Source organism: Acipenser ruthenus, chromosome 24 (genome assembly GCF_902713425.1).
Source record: "Acipenser ruthenus chromosome 24, fAciRut3.2 maternal haplotype, whole genome shotgun sequence".
In the NCBI taxonomy this organism is placed as follows: Eukaryota; Metazoa; Chordata; class Actinopteri; order Acipenseriformes; family Acipenseridae; genus Acipenser; species Acipenser ruthenus.
Window position 1 is genome coordinate 5605651 of NC_081212.1, and position 14605 is coordinate 5620255.

A 14605-nucleotide genomic window follows, 5' to 3' on the forward strand; every position below is an offset into this window, starting at 1 on the left:
ACTTTTCCATCTGCGCTATGAAACCTGTGTGGAAATTCGTTCCAATTTCAAACGGGGGCTGCAGCCGGTTCCATCTGCAGTCACAAAACCCGCCTCGAGTCCTTCGCATTGGACGCTCATTAGGTAACTTCAAATATCAGTTTGAGTTGGAAAGATGCAGTCCTAAATGGTCCACTCTCTACTGCTGAAGGAGACTGACGAGTTCTAAATTCAAATCGCTTTCAGATCAATCCAAGTGGCAGATGGAAAGGTGCGGCTTGCTACAGCGTCCTGGTTAGTGTTGGATCTCACCTGCTGATTAGCGGGTCAGTGTTGCCTGTTTCACCCGGCTCAGAACGCTTGCTGAAGTCTTGCTACCCTCGATCATTCTTGACTGGTTATTTCACTAACCGCGGCTGCTTGTTGCCTGTGCTGTGGCTCCGGTTTGTGTTGGATTGCAGTGTGACGTTAACCCGGGCAGCTGTTGTCATGAATGCTTATTCCTCTTCATAGCTACCAAGCAGCCACCCCTCTGGAACAGTGTCAGGTTATTTGATATTGTATTTTTAACCGTGCTGAGTCATGTGGTCAAATATATGCCATCAGTCCTAGGCTAATAGTGACAGAGCAAGGCGTGTGGCATACTAAAATTAAAATCACAAAGGAAAGATGAGCAAAATAATTGACAGACAATACTTAAAAAAAAATGCGAATATGATGAATCGCGCGTGTGATGGTTCGATAAAGTGGCTCCACCTTTAAACGTGTTTTCACTTTCAGTCATATCAAATCCAGCTCGGTTAGTTTATGATCTCTTATTGCAGTGCAGTCCCCGGCTGATCACTGTGCGGACACAGTGGACTATGGCAGAAGGCACCTGGAAATCTCTATGCCTCTCAGTGTTCGACTACAAAACTGAAAAATATGTCATTGCCCAAAACAAGAAAGTGGGAGTTTTGTTCAGATGCATTCAGCTGGCCGTTTTGGGGTACATTATCGGGTGAGACCATTTCCAATGTGCTGTATTTCAAATATCCGACGCGTTTTAATCTAGACAGAACGCTGTGTCAACATTGTAAATCTTGTGACTTGTGCGGTTAATACTAAACCTGTTCATTTGTAACTAATATCTGTCAGATGCATCAACTGTTAAAAGCAGACAATGCGGGTTTGTTTGACCGTTAAAAGAACAGTAAACTTTTAGCTTAACAATACGGACGATGAATGTACTTACAAGTAAAAGCAACAAAATACTTTTTTTTCAACAGTGTGTTGATTATAAACGAGTAGGCATTGATAATTATATAAGAATTAAGAACCCATTAGTGAATGTAGTGTACATGCAATCATAGGTTGATAAATGACACACTAACGTTTTGTTTTTTTACATCACCCAAACGGTGATCTTACATATACGTTTTATTTTGCGGGTTGTGCAATGACTGTCTCAGGTCTGCGGTGTTTAATGTCAATTTGCCGGTAGCGCGCCGCTATTTTTTTGTTTTTTTGTTAGTTTTTTTTGTCAGATTCCATTATTCTGTATTTTTGGGTATTTCAAAATAAGGTGGCTGCACCTTTAAAGTTTACTGCACCTACACTCTGACAGCCGTGCTTGTCGGATCTTGTTTTCAGTGCCAGTCCCTGTCTGATCACTGTGCTGACGGAATGGAGGATGGCAGAAGTCACCTGTAAATCTGTATTTCTCTCAGTGTTGGAATACAAAACTAAAAAATATCTCATTGTCCATACCAAGAAATTGGGGATCTTATACAGAGCCTATCAGCTGGCCGTTTTAGTGTACATTGTCGGGTAAGCCCAATGTTCCAGTGCCGAGTGTCGACTATTTATATATCGTAGCGCCGTGTTAACCTTGTAAGTTACTTGTGGTCAAGCAAAACCAGATATTGTTTACAAACAATTCTCTGACAACTGCTGGTCAGTCACGCATCTTAATCAAATAAGCCAATGCGGTATTGGATTTAACGGTGAAAATAGTAATAAACCTTTAGCCTAAATGTTGTGACAAGTAAACACTGAATTATTAAACTAGTATTGCACTGTAATGTCATAATAAACACATATTAAATACTATTCCTGCAATACTGGTAAGCATGTTTTTGTTATTGTGTCTCATACTGCTGTGTCTGCACGGGAAATAATTTAAATGCAGGGCAGTACAGTGTGTTGATTATAACGGAATAGACGTTGATACTAGGATTATGAAATATCTGATGATATAATAAACTAGATTTCTTGTTGAATTGGTAATATCAATCTACTGTATTGTAACTGTTTTCTATCCTGATGATATTATACATTTTAGTAAGACTGAAATAAAATGCCTGTCCAAAGTATTTACGCTGCGAACATTTTAGACAATGATTTATCTGCCCTGAATAATTAAAATTACATTTCGAATCAATAAAAAAAGTAAACAACAGCATTGGTTAATCTAAAATTATATTATTATTAGTTTATTTAGCAGACGCCTTTATTAAAGGTGACTTTCAGAGACTAGGGTGTGTGAACTATGCATCAGCAGCAGTCACAACAACGTCTCACAAGGGAGCACAAGGAGGTTAAGTGCCTTGCTTCTTTAATCACTTGAACCAAGAACCCATCAATGAATGGAGTGTACATACAATCATAGGTTGATAATGACAAACTTCAGTTTTTTACATCACCCAAACTGTGATCTTACATGTCTGTTATATTTTGCAGGTTGTACAATGACTATCGGGGGTCTGAGGGTTGCAATGTTCTGTGCTGTATAGTTGAGCAATGTGTATTTACAGTACATGATGTCAGAACGCGGGAGCAATCAATGTTGAGAGGGCTATATGACTATATTTGTCGAATAACTTTGGTATTTGTGTAATTCATCACTTACAGTTAATTAATTGTCATCCACCCTTAACATATAGTAGACAGTATGGCCCTGTAGAGATTTTTCATTGAACATAATATGAATTGATTTTATAACCTTTATATAGTAACTACCAAACTGTAAAACAGAATGACATAGGAATAATGGTCATCCCATTCCATTGCCAGTGAAATTATGGTACCTAACATAATGCTTTAAAATCAATTTTCCTACATTATTATATTATTTACCTTTCCATTGAGCAAGCCCCTAGTTGCATAACCCAGCATCTAGGGATCAAAATATCAAAAATCATGATACTGTTAAATGGTTCATTTTTTTTTTTGTCTTAGTTTTATCTCTTAGGTGGAAGAACACTATGATAAGGAAGCAACTGCTGTTTGAGATTGTTAAGTAGAAAAGGCTGCTTTTCAGTATTGGTGAAACAGTACTGGAAACAGTACAGTGCATATTGTGAAGTCTTACATGACGCGGCTGCTTTGCTTGTATGCAATGACACACAAAGGACCAGCTACCAGTAATACCATTCCTAAAAATAGATTGCGGGACATGTTTTATATGCTGATACAGTGTTTGAACCTGAAAAAAAGAAAAAATAATACCTGAAAGTGAGAGGGAGTCATTATACTGTAGTTGTTTTGTTAACATCAGGGCATTATAAATGAACAATGTCAGGTACATCAGTGTGTCAAAAACACCAAAGTATGGAACTGCGTGTAAAGAAAATCAGTGAACATGACTGCAAAACAAAGCACAGCAACTCAATCCATTCTGTCCAGCTAAGAGCTGCATTTACTGTTTTATACCCCTAATAAAATGTGCATTGATCAGTTTCCATGTGTACCGTTCAGCTGGTAGCAGCATGTGTTAATGACACCTGCCAGATGTTCATCGGTTATGGAGGATAGCGTATCTTACAGGATATTCTAGGTTCTACTGTACATAGAGGTATCAGAAATCCTGACTAGTGAAAACAGTAAAGGGATAGGCTCTTTCCCTGAGTGTACATAACTACTGATCTTTACACAAAACTAATGCAAATACTGTATTATGATCTGCTACTAACAACTATATGTAGATTACCTTTTCAAGCTATTTGCAACATGTGCGAAGGTCAAGGGGAAAAAAAAACCTTAACAGTCTTGCGATAAGCAGCTTGGTGAACTAATAAAAAATATGCCTCAAAGTTCCCTTCATTCAGTTCCCTGTCTATCAAATGTTCATTTTTGCAGGTGTATTTAGAGTCTCCTGCATGAAACACCTACATTTGCACGTCTCCGTCCTGATCACACTCATTTCGCTGTGGTGTTGCAGGCACGTTGCATTCTGCATTGCTTTTGCAGTGAAGTAGAAAATCTGAGAGATTTTTCAAGGTCTTTACACCAAAATGCTATTTGCACTTTTTTTTTGTTGAATTAAAATCAAACTCCTACATCTTACAAAACCAGTTACGAAAAACTTATACATTTAAGGACTCAAAAGTGGTTGTTTGCTACTAGTTATTTAACATTTACAAAAAACTGTTAAAAGAAAACCCTTAATAAAACTGTCATGAGATGTGGTTACAAGCTCTACAGCCACAAATTCAGACGAGCCTGGTTGTTGATTCCTGCCCATACGCACCTATCGCCAGGACTCTCAAAAAAAATTATTCTTTATTCTTTAATACGTGACCACTGATGTGGTGTAGCAAAATGTTTTTATATTTGATTTTCTTAAAAAACATTTTGATTAGCACAATTGCAATCGTCTTCTAGCTACACCTGATGAAGACACGCTGTGTGTCGAAACACTTCCGGTTCTTGTTGCGATCAAAATGTTTTTACGGAAATTAAATCGCAGAGACATCCTGTGACAGGATAGTGTGGGTCCAGGTGTTACTGGCAGGGTGGGAGAGTAAGAGGCAAGGAAACTGCAGTTTAACTGCTGGTGCACACTTACAATAAACAACCAAAAACACAAAACAAAAAGGCACACGGGCCAAAATAAAGTGTTAAACACTGTTCAGGCTGAGCAGAGTCTTCACTGAACATTTACAAATAATACCACAGGAAAGCTCCATCCACACTGGATGCGAGCGCATCATTTAGAAGTCACTTCAGTCAAATTGGAGTATCCACACCAGCTGCGAGCGACGTCGCTTTGAGAAAATTTCGCTTCGCTAAAATCAAACCTGTTTCTATTTTTTTTTTTTTTTGTCACGCGACTGGAATGAAACTGACCAATCAGAAAAAAGGTCCCGCATTCACACAACTTGAACATGTGACCTAATTTTAAGCTGTTTTTTTTTTTTGGTTTGTTTTTGTTTGTTTTTATGGTAAATAACGTTCTGTTCGCTAAATTGTTTTGTGCCACAAATCCGTGACAAGAAGGTCTTTACATACGCATACATCGAAGTTTTGTGGAGATTCACCAAACAAACCAAAATATTATCGAGGTCCAACTATTCTATACGTTGTAAAACAAAGCCAGCAACACGTTTCTATGTGACACATCCCAACATTACCAAACTCATACATAGTTTTGAAGATTATGAGCTATATTTATAAAGCATTTTCTGTCAAGTTCACTGGACTGTTTTAAAAGGAAAAACTAAATACAAGTAAATAATAATACAAAGTAAGTGGTCACCTGCGCAATTATATATAATTGTACCTGCATTTTACGTAACGTATCTCCGTAGAATGGCATCTAAAAGCATGGTCTACCTTGCGTCACATAGAAGTGGGATTTGATTGAAGCTCCCCCCTACCACCCATGTTACAAACTGAACCTTCATATTCCTATTTGCTGTGTTTGCAGGTGGGTTTTCATTACAAAGAAGGGCTACCAGGATACTGAAGACTCAATACAGAGCTCAGTGATGACTAAATTGAAAGGAGTGACTTTAACCAACACTTCAGCTAATGGACCTCGATTGTGGGATGCGGTCGACTATGTTTTTCCTCCGCAGGTTAGTATGAAGATGCACATGGCTCTATATCAGCTTACTTTATTAGGGTTAAAGACTTTATACAGTACTGTGGGGAGCCACAGTGAGTGCGACATTAATCACGAGATTGTAGAACATATTTCTATAGTTTAGCCTACCCTGCACTCCAAAAAGCAGACCTTGTTGATCGTAAAGTTAGTTTGCATCGCATAACTGACTGGGAGAGAAATTACAGGCAAACCATAAAACTTTACAAATGCATGAGAAAGTTCTACTCTGCAAGTTCACAGGTCATGAAGAGTTGACATTAAAACCACAAAAGCTGTTCTCATGGCAGATGTGAAAGCGTTAGATAAGTGCATGAAAACCACATACACCGTTCTGCTAACACAATGCATGTTTGGTTTAACACAGCAACGTTTTGAAACTGAGACCTATAAGGGTTATGGAAATGTCTAACCTGAGAACTAAGCCTACATTTAGAATGAATGCCTAATTCAGAAATTCACTTTGAAACTAATAGATTATACACCTGTTTCTTACTGATGTGCCGTAGTTGCACAAAACACATTATAAGGGTTTCAGATCACCACAAACATAACGTCTTCATATAATGGTTTATAGAGAGACCTGATGAAATAACAAGGAGAGATAAATTAAAGAAATACACAAGATTTATTTTAATTGCATCCTACTGCTGCCAGCTTGCTACTGAAATGTGACATATCAATACACTTTGGAAGAGTACCAAAATACAATACTTGGTCTAAGACCATTGCATAACATTGCCTTATTTCATTTAATAATAGTTTCTAATACAATGGCCACCTCCTGTGTCTATGCTTTATATGTACAGTGTACATTTATGAATTTCTAGTGACTCCTTTCTATTTCATTTTTAGGGTGACAGTGTCTTCTTTGTCATAACAAACCTGATTCAAACTCCAGATCAGAAACTTGGCCATTGTCCTGAGGTAAGAGAGACATATACTGAAGCTTGATGGATCTATGTGTTGAGCCACATCTTCTTTTAGGAGATCTTATCAAGTGTTTCATTTTTGCGTCTCAGTTGTACCGCTGTTTTTCATGAACTTTCTACTTCTCTGTGACAGGATAACTGTCCCTGTTAGAAACAAAGTCATCTTTAGTTTCACACATCTGTGTGAAAAGTAAACTGGGGTAACTAATGTTAATCATTTTATTTTTCATGAGTACTGGTACACCTATTTCCCATTATAAATCTGTTTGAGTGTACACACTACAATCAAATACATGTAAGCAGCAATACTTGTATAATACGATGTATACAAGACTGGACATGCTGGTGATTGTAGGGTTCCCAGACAGGAACCTGACTGCTTAATTTCAGCTGACCTTCAGAGCAGTTTTGTGATCTTGTGTTTTCCATTGCAGCTGATGTGCCTGAGCCAATCCTGATGTTTCATGCTTATTTTCTCACTAGGCTTTTCAATGGTTATACTACGCATTTACCATAGTTTACCCTGACTTTATTACACTTTACTATGGTAAACTATAAAATATAAAATACAAGCAAACAGAGTCTTTAACAGAAGACCAATTCGAATATTGCCAGTGCTAATACCCTTGTTTAGTGCTTAATGGATTTAGGGGAGGGGCACAGTGTGAATAGCAGCTATACTTGTAACCCAGTTTTGTGGCCCTGCCTCTGAGTGTGTGTTTTGACCTTGTCAGAGTTCGAAGGTACCAGATGCCAAGTGTAGAACAGACGATGACTGCAACCCTCAAGAGGCTGTAGTAGCTGGCAATGGTAAGCAGTGTTGGAACCCTTGTGCCTATCACAGCTCTATCTGTTTTTATTTGAGCATTTTAGAATGGCAAGTAGCTGAGCAAAGCACAGATGTGTGTTACTACTGTATTGCAAATCTAGATACAATTTGAAATGCAGGTGCATTAACTGTGCTGTAGCTACACTTTACTCACAATTGTGTCACATTGTTTAATACATGTACCTACAGTAAAGTCGAATGAAACCTGCTGAATAATGTTACGTTATCATATTGAATCACATGCCTCTGAAAGGATTTGAGATTACAATATCCTAGCTTTGATGACCGTGACATATATCAATAGTATATACAGACTAGTACAGAACAGTTTAACGGAAATTGGATAAGTGGTAGCGATAGGGTGTTAATATTATGGTATATTAAAATGACTGATTTATAGTATGTGGAATAACGTCTTGTGTTGTCAACATAGATGTAAAAATGGAAGTGTGACATACATACATACAGACAGACAGATGTACAGACAGAGAGACCTTCGTTATCCCCAGAGCCTAGAACTCTCAATAACTTATGCTAAATAATGTTAATTCCAGATTCCTTCCCCTACAGGAATCAAAACAGGCCACTGCATACATGAAACAGGCACCTGTGAGATATATGCATGGTGTCCTATTGAAAAACCCAGTCCTCCAATGTAAGAATCCCTTTTCTTTACTAGTTGTTATTGCTCTGAAACTGGAATGAAGCCATGTAGCTTTACCCATTCCCTAAATAATCAAGTAGTTCTGCATAGATTACAATGGAGTTGTGCACAACCACTGTTTAGCAAATGAACACTGTGAAGAATCATGTATGAATAATATATACACAAGGCATTAAAAAGTCACTAAATAATTATATACACTGTTTTGAACTTCTATTTATGTTGCCTGCACACAATGCAAATCAGAAATTTGAGTTAGCCTTTTCCTGCCTGTTGAATAAAATTACTGACATTGCATTTCTTTATTCCAGAAATCCCATTTTAGGTAAAGCGGAAAACTTTACTGTGTACATAAAGAACTCTGTGAGGTTCTCAAAATTCTCTTTTTCCAGGTAAGAACTTTTTATTTGTTTAAAAAAAAGCGTACCCACTCTAAAGTCACTTGGGACGGGCGAAGATGAACACACTCTGTCGCCCGCTTCTTTACACACTGCAGGCTCACCATGCAGCCACCTCAGAGCTACAGCGTTGGAGGACAATGCAGCTCTGGGCAGCTTACAGGCAAGCCCGCAGGCGCCTAGCCAGACTACAGGGGTTGCTGGTGCGTGGTGAGCTAAGGACACCCTGACCAACCTAAGCCCCCCCCCAGATCAGATCCCTTGAATCATCCTTAATATCCAGCAAGGCAATCTCCCAGCATGCTATTGACAGCTGCCTATGCTGTGGGGCACTGGTCCAGACATCCAACACCTCGCAGGCGCTGTAACCGGAGGGATTGTGGGTAATTAAATACAGAGTCACAGTCAAATGTTACTCCACAACAATACCACTTTTTAAAGAGATACTACACAAGGGTTTTTTTATCTTTATGTTTTCCAAACTTGTAATTAGAAACACAAAACAAAAAAGGAATTAATCTTTAATGCACAGAGTGTAAGGCATTTCTCAGGAACTGAGAAAATCAGAATTCTGTGTTTCTTTTCAATCGGATTCCTGATAAGTTTCTGTTCTGCGTATTCCATTTGCAGGTCTAATGTCAAGGACACAGGTGTTTATTTGAAGAATTGTACCTATGATGAAATCAATCACCCCTACTGCCCTGTGTTCCGATTAGGAGACATCGTCAGCCGGGCGGGTCATGACTTTCAGGAAATGGCGATTAAGGTAACGGATCCAGACTTCTTAACAATTAGACTATATATACTGTAGGTTACTGTATTATAAAAAGAATATCAGATCTTCTCTCGCAAAGGATTGGGATGAAATACAGCCATGGTACTGCACTAGGAGGTGTGCTGATTAATGTAAACAACAATATAAATAAATAAATGAATAAATAAATAAATACATGAATTGGGTTCAGACATTCATGTCAGAAACTGTTGCTATTTACTTCCTTTCTGGAATATTTGGTAGAGCTTCAGTTTCGAGTTTTGCTGCTGTGTTCACAGTACTATATAAAGCTGCCACAGCTGTTCAGTGGTGTAAAGAATGTCCTTTAGTCACCTTGTTCCAACTGTTCCTCCCCCGACAGCACAATTTAGTCAGCACCAGATCCAATTCAGTCTCACTGTACACAGACTGTGTGAATACCTATGAAGACTAGAGAACAAGGACTTAATATGGCTGCTATATGGTCGTCTACTGAGGTTTCCAGAAAAAATACTAGTTTGATATCTTAAATATCTAAATGTATCTTTCCCACAGGGGTGATTTATTGACCCACTTATTAACATTACAACATACAATAAAAATACAGTGAAACTGAGGTTTATAAACCTTGCTGCTATGTCACTGATGGTCTTTGAGAAGCAGCTATCCAGATGTGATTGTGTGGTCTGTTCCAGGGTGGGGTGATAGGCATCCTTATCGAGTGGAACTGCGACCTCGACAAATCTTATTCCAAATGCATTCCCAAGTACTCCTTCACACGGCTAGATGACAACTCTAACAACACATCAGGGTATAACTTCAGGTAAAGCTGTACTGGAGATGGCCAAATAGGCAAATTACTGACTGTCTAATTTAATTGCTGACTTTAATAGACCTCACATGCAATTCATTTAAACTAAGAGATTCAAGGAGGCTGTGTGGTCCAGTGGTTAAAGTCCAGGGCTTGTAACCAGAAGGTCCCCGGTTCAAATCCCACCTCTGCTACTGACTGACTCACTGTGTGACCCTGAGCAAGTCACTTAACCTCCATGTGCCTATTGTAAGTGACTCTGCATATAATGCACAGTTCACAGCCTACCTCTGTAAAGCGCTTTGTGATGGTGGTCCACTATGAAAGGTGCTATATATAAAAAATAAATAAATAAAGATAAGGAACACATAGCCACGAATGGTATAATGCATGAGACTTTTTAGAAGTTGTTTAAGATGCCTAATTAAAGCACAGAGTGGTCTAACATTTTCCCATGAGTGCCTATGGTTTCTATATCACAGGTTACTGACCGCAAATGTAAATTCTCACACCATCATGCAGGCAAGTATATAAAGGATATCAATGACAAATCTTGAGGTGTTCTGATAAATGCGTACAATGCTGAAATGTTTTCTTGTTATCTTTCACTTGCCTGTGTGTGATGATTGCCATTGTGTTGAGTGGTTTTGTCTTTAACTGTCTGGGACTGAAAAGACTTCCTCATTCCATTCATGTGGCAAAATGACCTTTCATCTAGGTTGCTCCTCCCTACTCACTCTCTATATATGTAGGCAGGGTCAGTTGAAAGGTCACATTGAATGGAATACAGAAGTCTCTTCAGTAGAAGCACTTAGAACTCCCCAGACAAGCCAGACAGACTGATATAGTGAAAAATGATACTCACATTAGTATTTGTTTATGGGGCTTCTTGTAAAGTGACTGCTGAAAAATACCATTGTGGTTTTTTTGGTGTGTTTTGTTTTGTTTTTTAGATTTGCCAAGTATTATAAAAACATATCTGGAGAAGAGTACCGAACACTGACAAAAGTATTTGGAATCCGATTTGATGTCATGGTGAATGGGAAGGTGTGAATGCTGTACTATTTTGTTTATTTTTAGGTGCACTGAAATGTAATAACCTAATTCTGGCATCAGTCTTCTGCAGTAGTTGATGTCTATACAAGAAACAGTATACTTATCAACTTACGATATTAGGAAAGGAGGTGAAAATCCATCCTGCATCACACCCACTGTGCTGTTCCGGTAAATCCCATGATTGACATGTTTCTGATGTCACAATCCTCTGCAGCTGTTCTCTTAACCTATCAGCCGCCACTCGCTCCGGACAGCACACACCCACACCAATCAGCAAATGTCTTCTGGAACATTCCTTAAAGAGACATTCAGGGATACAGATGCTTCATATAGCCGGGTACTCCCATTCCAACCATTTTACAGCCAACTATTTAACAGCTAACTATACAAAAAACATGGCACATTTAGTGGTCCAGCTTCTTTCAATGAACATAGCCTACCTTATTTTCTAATAATACTTAACTTTTACCATTACATTTTCATTCCTGTCATTTGGTGTTCAATTTGAAGCTAAAGACAGCATTATTAAATTATATAAATAATGAACTGCAATTTCAACATGTCTATAGAAACATTTATACAGTCGTTTTTCCAGTTCTATTTTTGTCTTTTTAATGTGTAACTTAAAATACTGAATAGCTTTAAAACTGTGTGTACAGTATCAACAACATATTTGTTGTATTTTTTATTTAATCGAATCAATATTGTTCATTTATCTTTGGTTTCAGGCAGGAAAGTTTAACATCATCCCAACAGTAATTAATATTGGCTCAGGCTTGGCATTATTGGGTGCTGTAAGTATAAACCACAATGGCTTTTTAATAAGGAACTAACTTCTTTATAGTACAGTAAGACAATTGTCACAGCCTACTACAGATGTACCGTACTGTGCAATTGATAATTGTTTTAAAACATTTACAACAGGCTAAAAGGTCTGTAATTCATACCATGCTATCATAATGAAATGCAGGATCCACAAGGGGGTGCTGTAACAACATGGTCATTAGTTGGGGAGCATCAAGGGGACCTTGGGTGGAGACTGACAGTATTTCTGAATTTAACTGCACCTGTCATCAATGTATTACTGTGTGATACAGATTTTAAAATCACAAGAAATGAAAAGCCCTTTGTCAAATCATTTGTATTGCCTGATCTTCTTACAGGGTGTGTTCTTCTGTGATCTGGTGTTGCTGTACATGATGAAAAAGAGCACAGTCTACAGAGCAAGGAAATTCGAATCAGTCAAGTATGACTCACTTTAATATTGTACATGAATATGCCTTACTGAAGTGGAAATAAATGATAAAAATAATTTCACTTGTTACACACACCAACCTCCCTATTGCATAACTTCCTATTGGATAACTGACCAAAGAGATACTTGATACAATCAATATGTTGACAAAAATAAGATAAACATCAGATACAAAAAAAAAAGTACTTTTCTGGATATTAACATAGAATGCCTATTGCCTATTACATACTTGCATCATAAAGTATCATTTTAAATTCTTATATTTTTGCCAAAACATCACAACTGTATTAAACACTTATTTGAAAGAATGGCTGTTTTCAGAACCCGACACTGTTTCAATCAAAGTGAATAAACCCCAGAATCCTTTATCCTACGATTTGTCTGACTTTATGCCCACAGGAAGGTAAAGAAAAATGAAACTGGAAAAGGGGATGGAAAACAGATCATAGAAACCCAGAAATTAACAGACGTCCCAGCAGAGACTTAGAAGAAGAACTCAAAGTGTGCAACGCAGACTGCTAGACCGTATATAAAAGAAAGCTGACCAGACCCTGGTGATGATCAACAAAGCGGTAGTCTGAAAATGGAGGGAGCTCAGCATATCAGGCTGCAAGATCTCTGATTTGTAGCCAGCTGAAAGGTGCTATGAGGAGATAACGATTTGGGTTTGCTGTTATCTGTTCCAAGCTACTGCGAAACTGGACTGAAGAGTCACCTTCAAAACTAGTAAAATAAATAACTACTAAAAACATACTACAAACTCCTAATCAAATGGGACTCCCAGGGTGCTGTATTAATTATTTTAACACTTAACATACTATGAAGACAAATTAAAACTGCACTCTATGCTTTTGCAAGTAAATGCATGCACAAATTGATCTGAATTCATTTGATGCAAATATCTTGCCACTAGTCATGTTGTAACAATGCACTCAATGATTTTAAAACCTTGCATATAGCAACCTACACAAGTCATTCAGTTATAAGAAATGAGTAGCTTCTAAAAAAATGGTAATTCTACCTTTTTAAGGAATGTTTGCAAACACATTCAGGCTATACTGGTAGCTTTGTGCCATTTAATTAAGATGCTTGCACTGTTTGGTACTGTATATCCTATGCACATAATGTAGCAAACAAGAAAAACTCATAGTAAGTACCAAAATGCAATCAGGCTGATTGCTTTAAAAAAAAAAAAAAAAAGTGAATGTATTAATATTTGTATTATTATTTTAGAAGTCTTATTATAACTGTGACACAAATTTGTTCAAGAGTATTTTCTACCTAGGTGCTTTTTAAGACTTGGAACTGTTTGTTGTATTTTGTATTCACCTTTATAAATATATTTGTCATGTGTTTACTGTTGTTTTGAGTTGATAACTTTCATTGTTCATTTCATGGATGCCTGGTTTCATATCATAAAATTAAATACCTCAGTTGCTGTGGTTTCTGGCAGTATTGATTACCCAGAAAGTACATTTGAATTTTTTGGTGTGTGTGTGTCTAAAATATAAACCGGTTTTAAATGGAATTCTATACCCATGTAGAATCAAACCTGCTTCGATCTAATCAGTTTTACTCCAGGATTCTGTTAAAGCGGTTATTACGTTTCCATATTTAAGTAACCAGTCTTCTACTACCAACCATTGCATTTTTATCACTCATCAACTAATTGATAAAATATAATGTGCTACTGCTTGTATGCAAGTAAAGACTGTGTGGTTGATTAAAAGGGTTGGGGGTCATTTCCTGTTTTTCAATTCCAATTCCATTTCCTTTTTAAAATCACTTTTCAATTCCCCTTTAATCAATTCCACCACATCACTGATCAAAATTGCAATTAGCAGTGTTCTGTTAAAATTAGCTTCTCAGAGTGGCAACAATCACTTAAATTGAAGTCACCGTTGGTCAATTAAATTGGCTTCAAATGAAAGCAGTTGAACAATGATGTCTCTAAAATATAAATTCCAATTCTTTTGAAAGAATTGGATTTGAAAAACAAAAACTTAACCCCCAACCCTGGCAATTACCCTGGAATAAATACTACGCTAAAGTTGCAGATTT

The 14605-nt window shown here is 37.5% G+C and overlaps 1 protein-coding gene across 3 annotated transcripts; it reads left to right on the forward strand.

Annotated features, from left to right (window-relative positions):
• Nucleotides 1-145: 145 nt before the first annotated feature.
• LOC117963379 (P2X purinoceptor 5-like) lies at nt 146-13280 on the forward strand. Of its 3 annotated transcripts, none has more exons than XM_058998170.1 (12): nt 146-273; nt 5669-5819; nt 6701-6772; nt 7512-7587; nt 8177-8261; nt 8582-8662; nt 9299-9434; nt 10118-10245; nt 11187-11280; nt 12018-12083; nt 12453-12535; nt 12944-13280. In XM_058998170.1, exons 2-12 carry the CDS (start codon nt 5730-5732, stop codon nt 13029-13031), a joined length of 999 nt encoding a protein of 332 aa, XP_058854153.1. In that variant the 5' UTR covers nt 146-273; nt 5669-5729; the 3' UTR covers nt 13032-13280. The 3 variants fall into 3 exon arrangements, with proteins under 3 accessions (XP_058854153.1, XP_058854151.1, XP_058854152.1); XM_058998168.1 differs by lacking the exon at nt 146-273 and adding an exon at nt 569-979; XM_058998169.1 differs by lacking the exon at nt 146-273 and adding an exon at nt 1453-1788.
• The last annotated feature ends 1325 nt before the right edge of the window (nt 13281-14605 follow it).

Excerpts from the sequence above, each read along its gene's own strand:
- LOC117963379 (XM_058998168.1), top strand. The coding sequence starts at position 843 with ATGGCAGAAGGCACCTGGAAATCTCTATGCCTCTCAGTGTTCGACTAC. Across the intron at positions 5,820-6,700 it reads ACTATGTTTTTCCTCCGCAG|GGTGACAGTGTCTTCTTTGT; the intron begins GTTAGTATGAAG and ends TTTCATTTTTAG. Across the intron at positions 8,262-8,581 it reads GAAAAACCCAGTCCTCCAAT|AAATCCCATTTTAGGTAAAG; the intron begins GTAAGAATCCCT and ends TCTTTATTCCAG.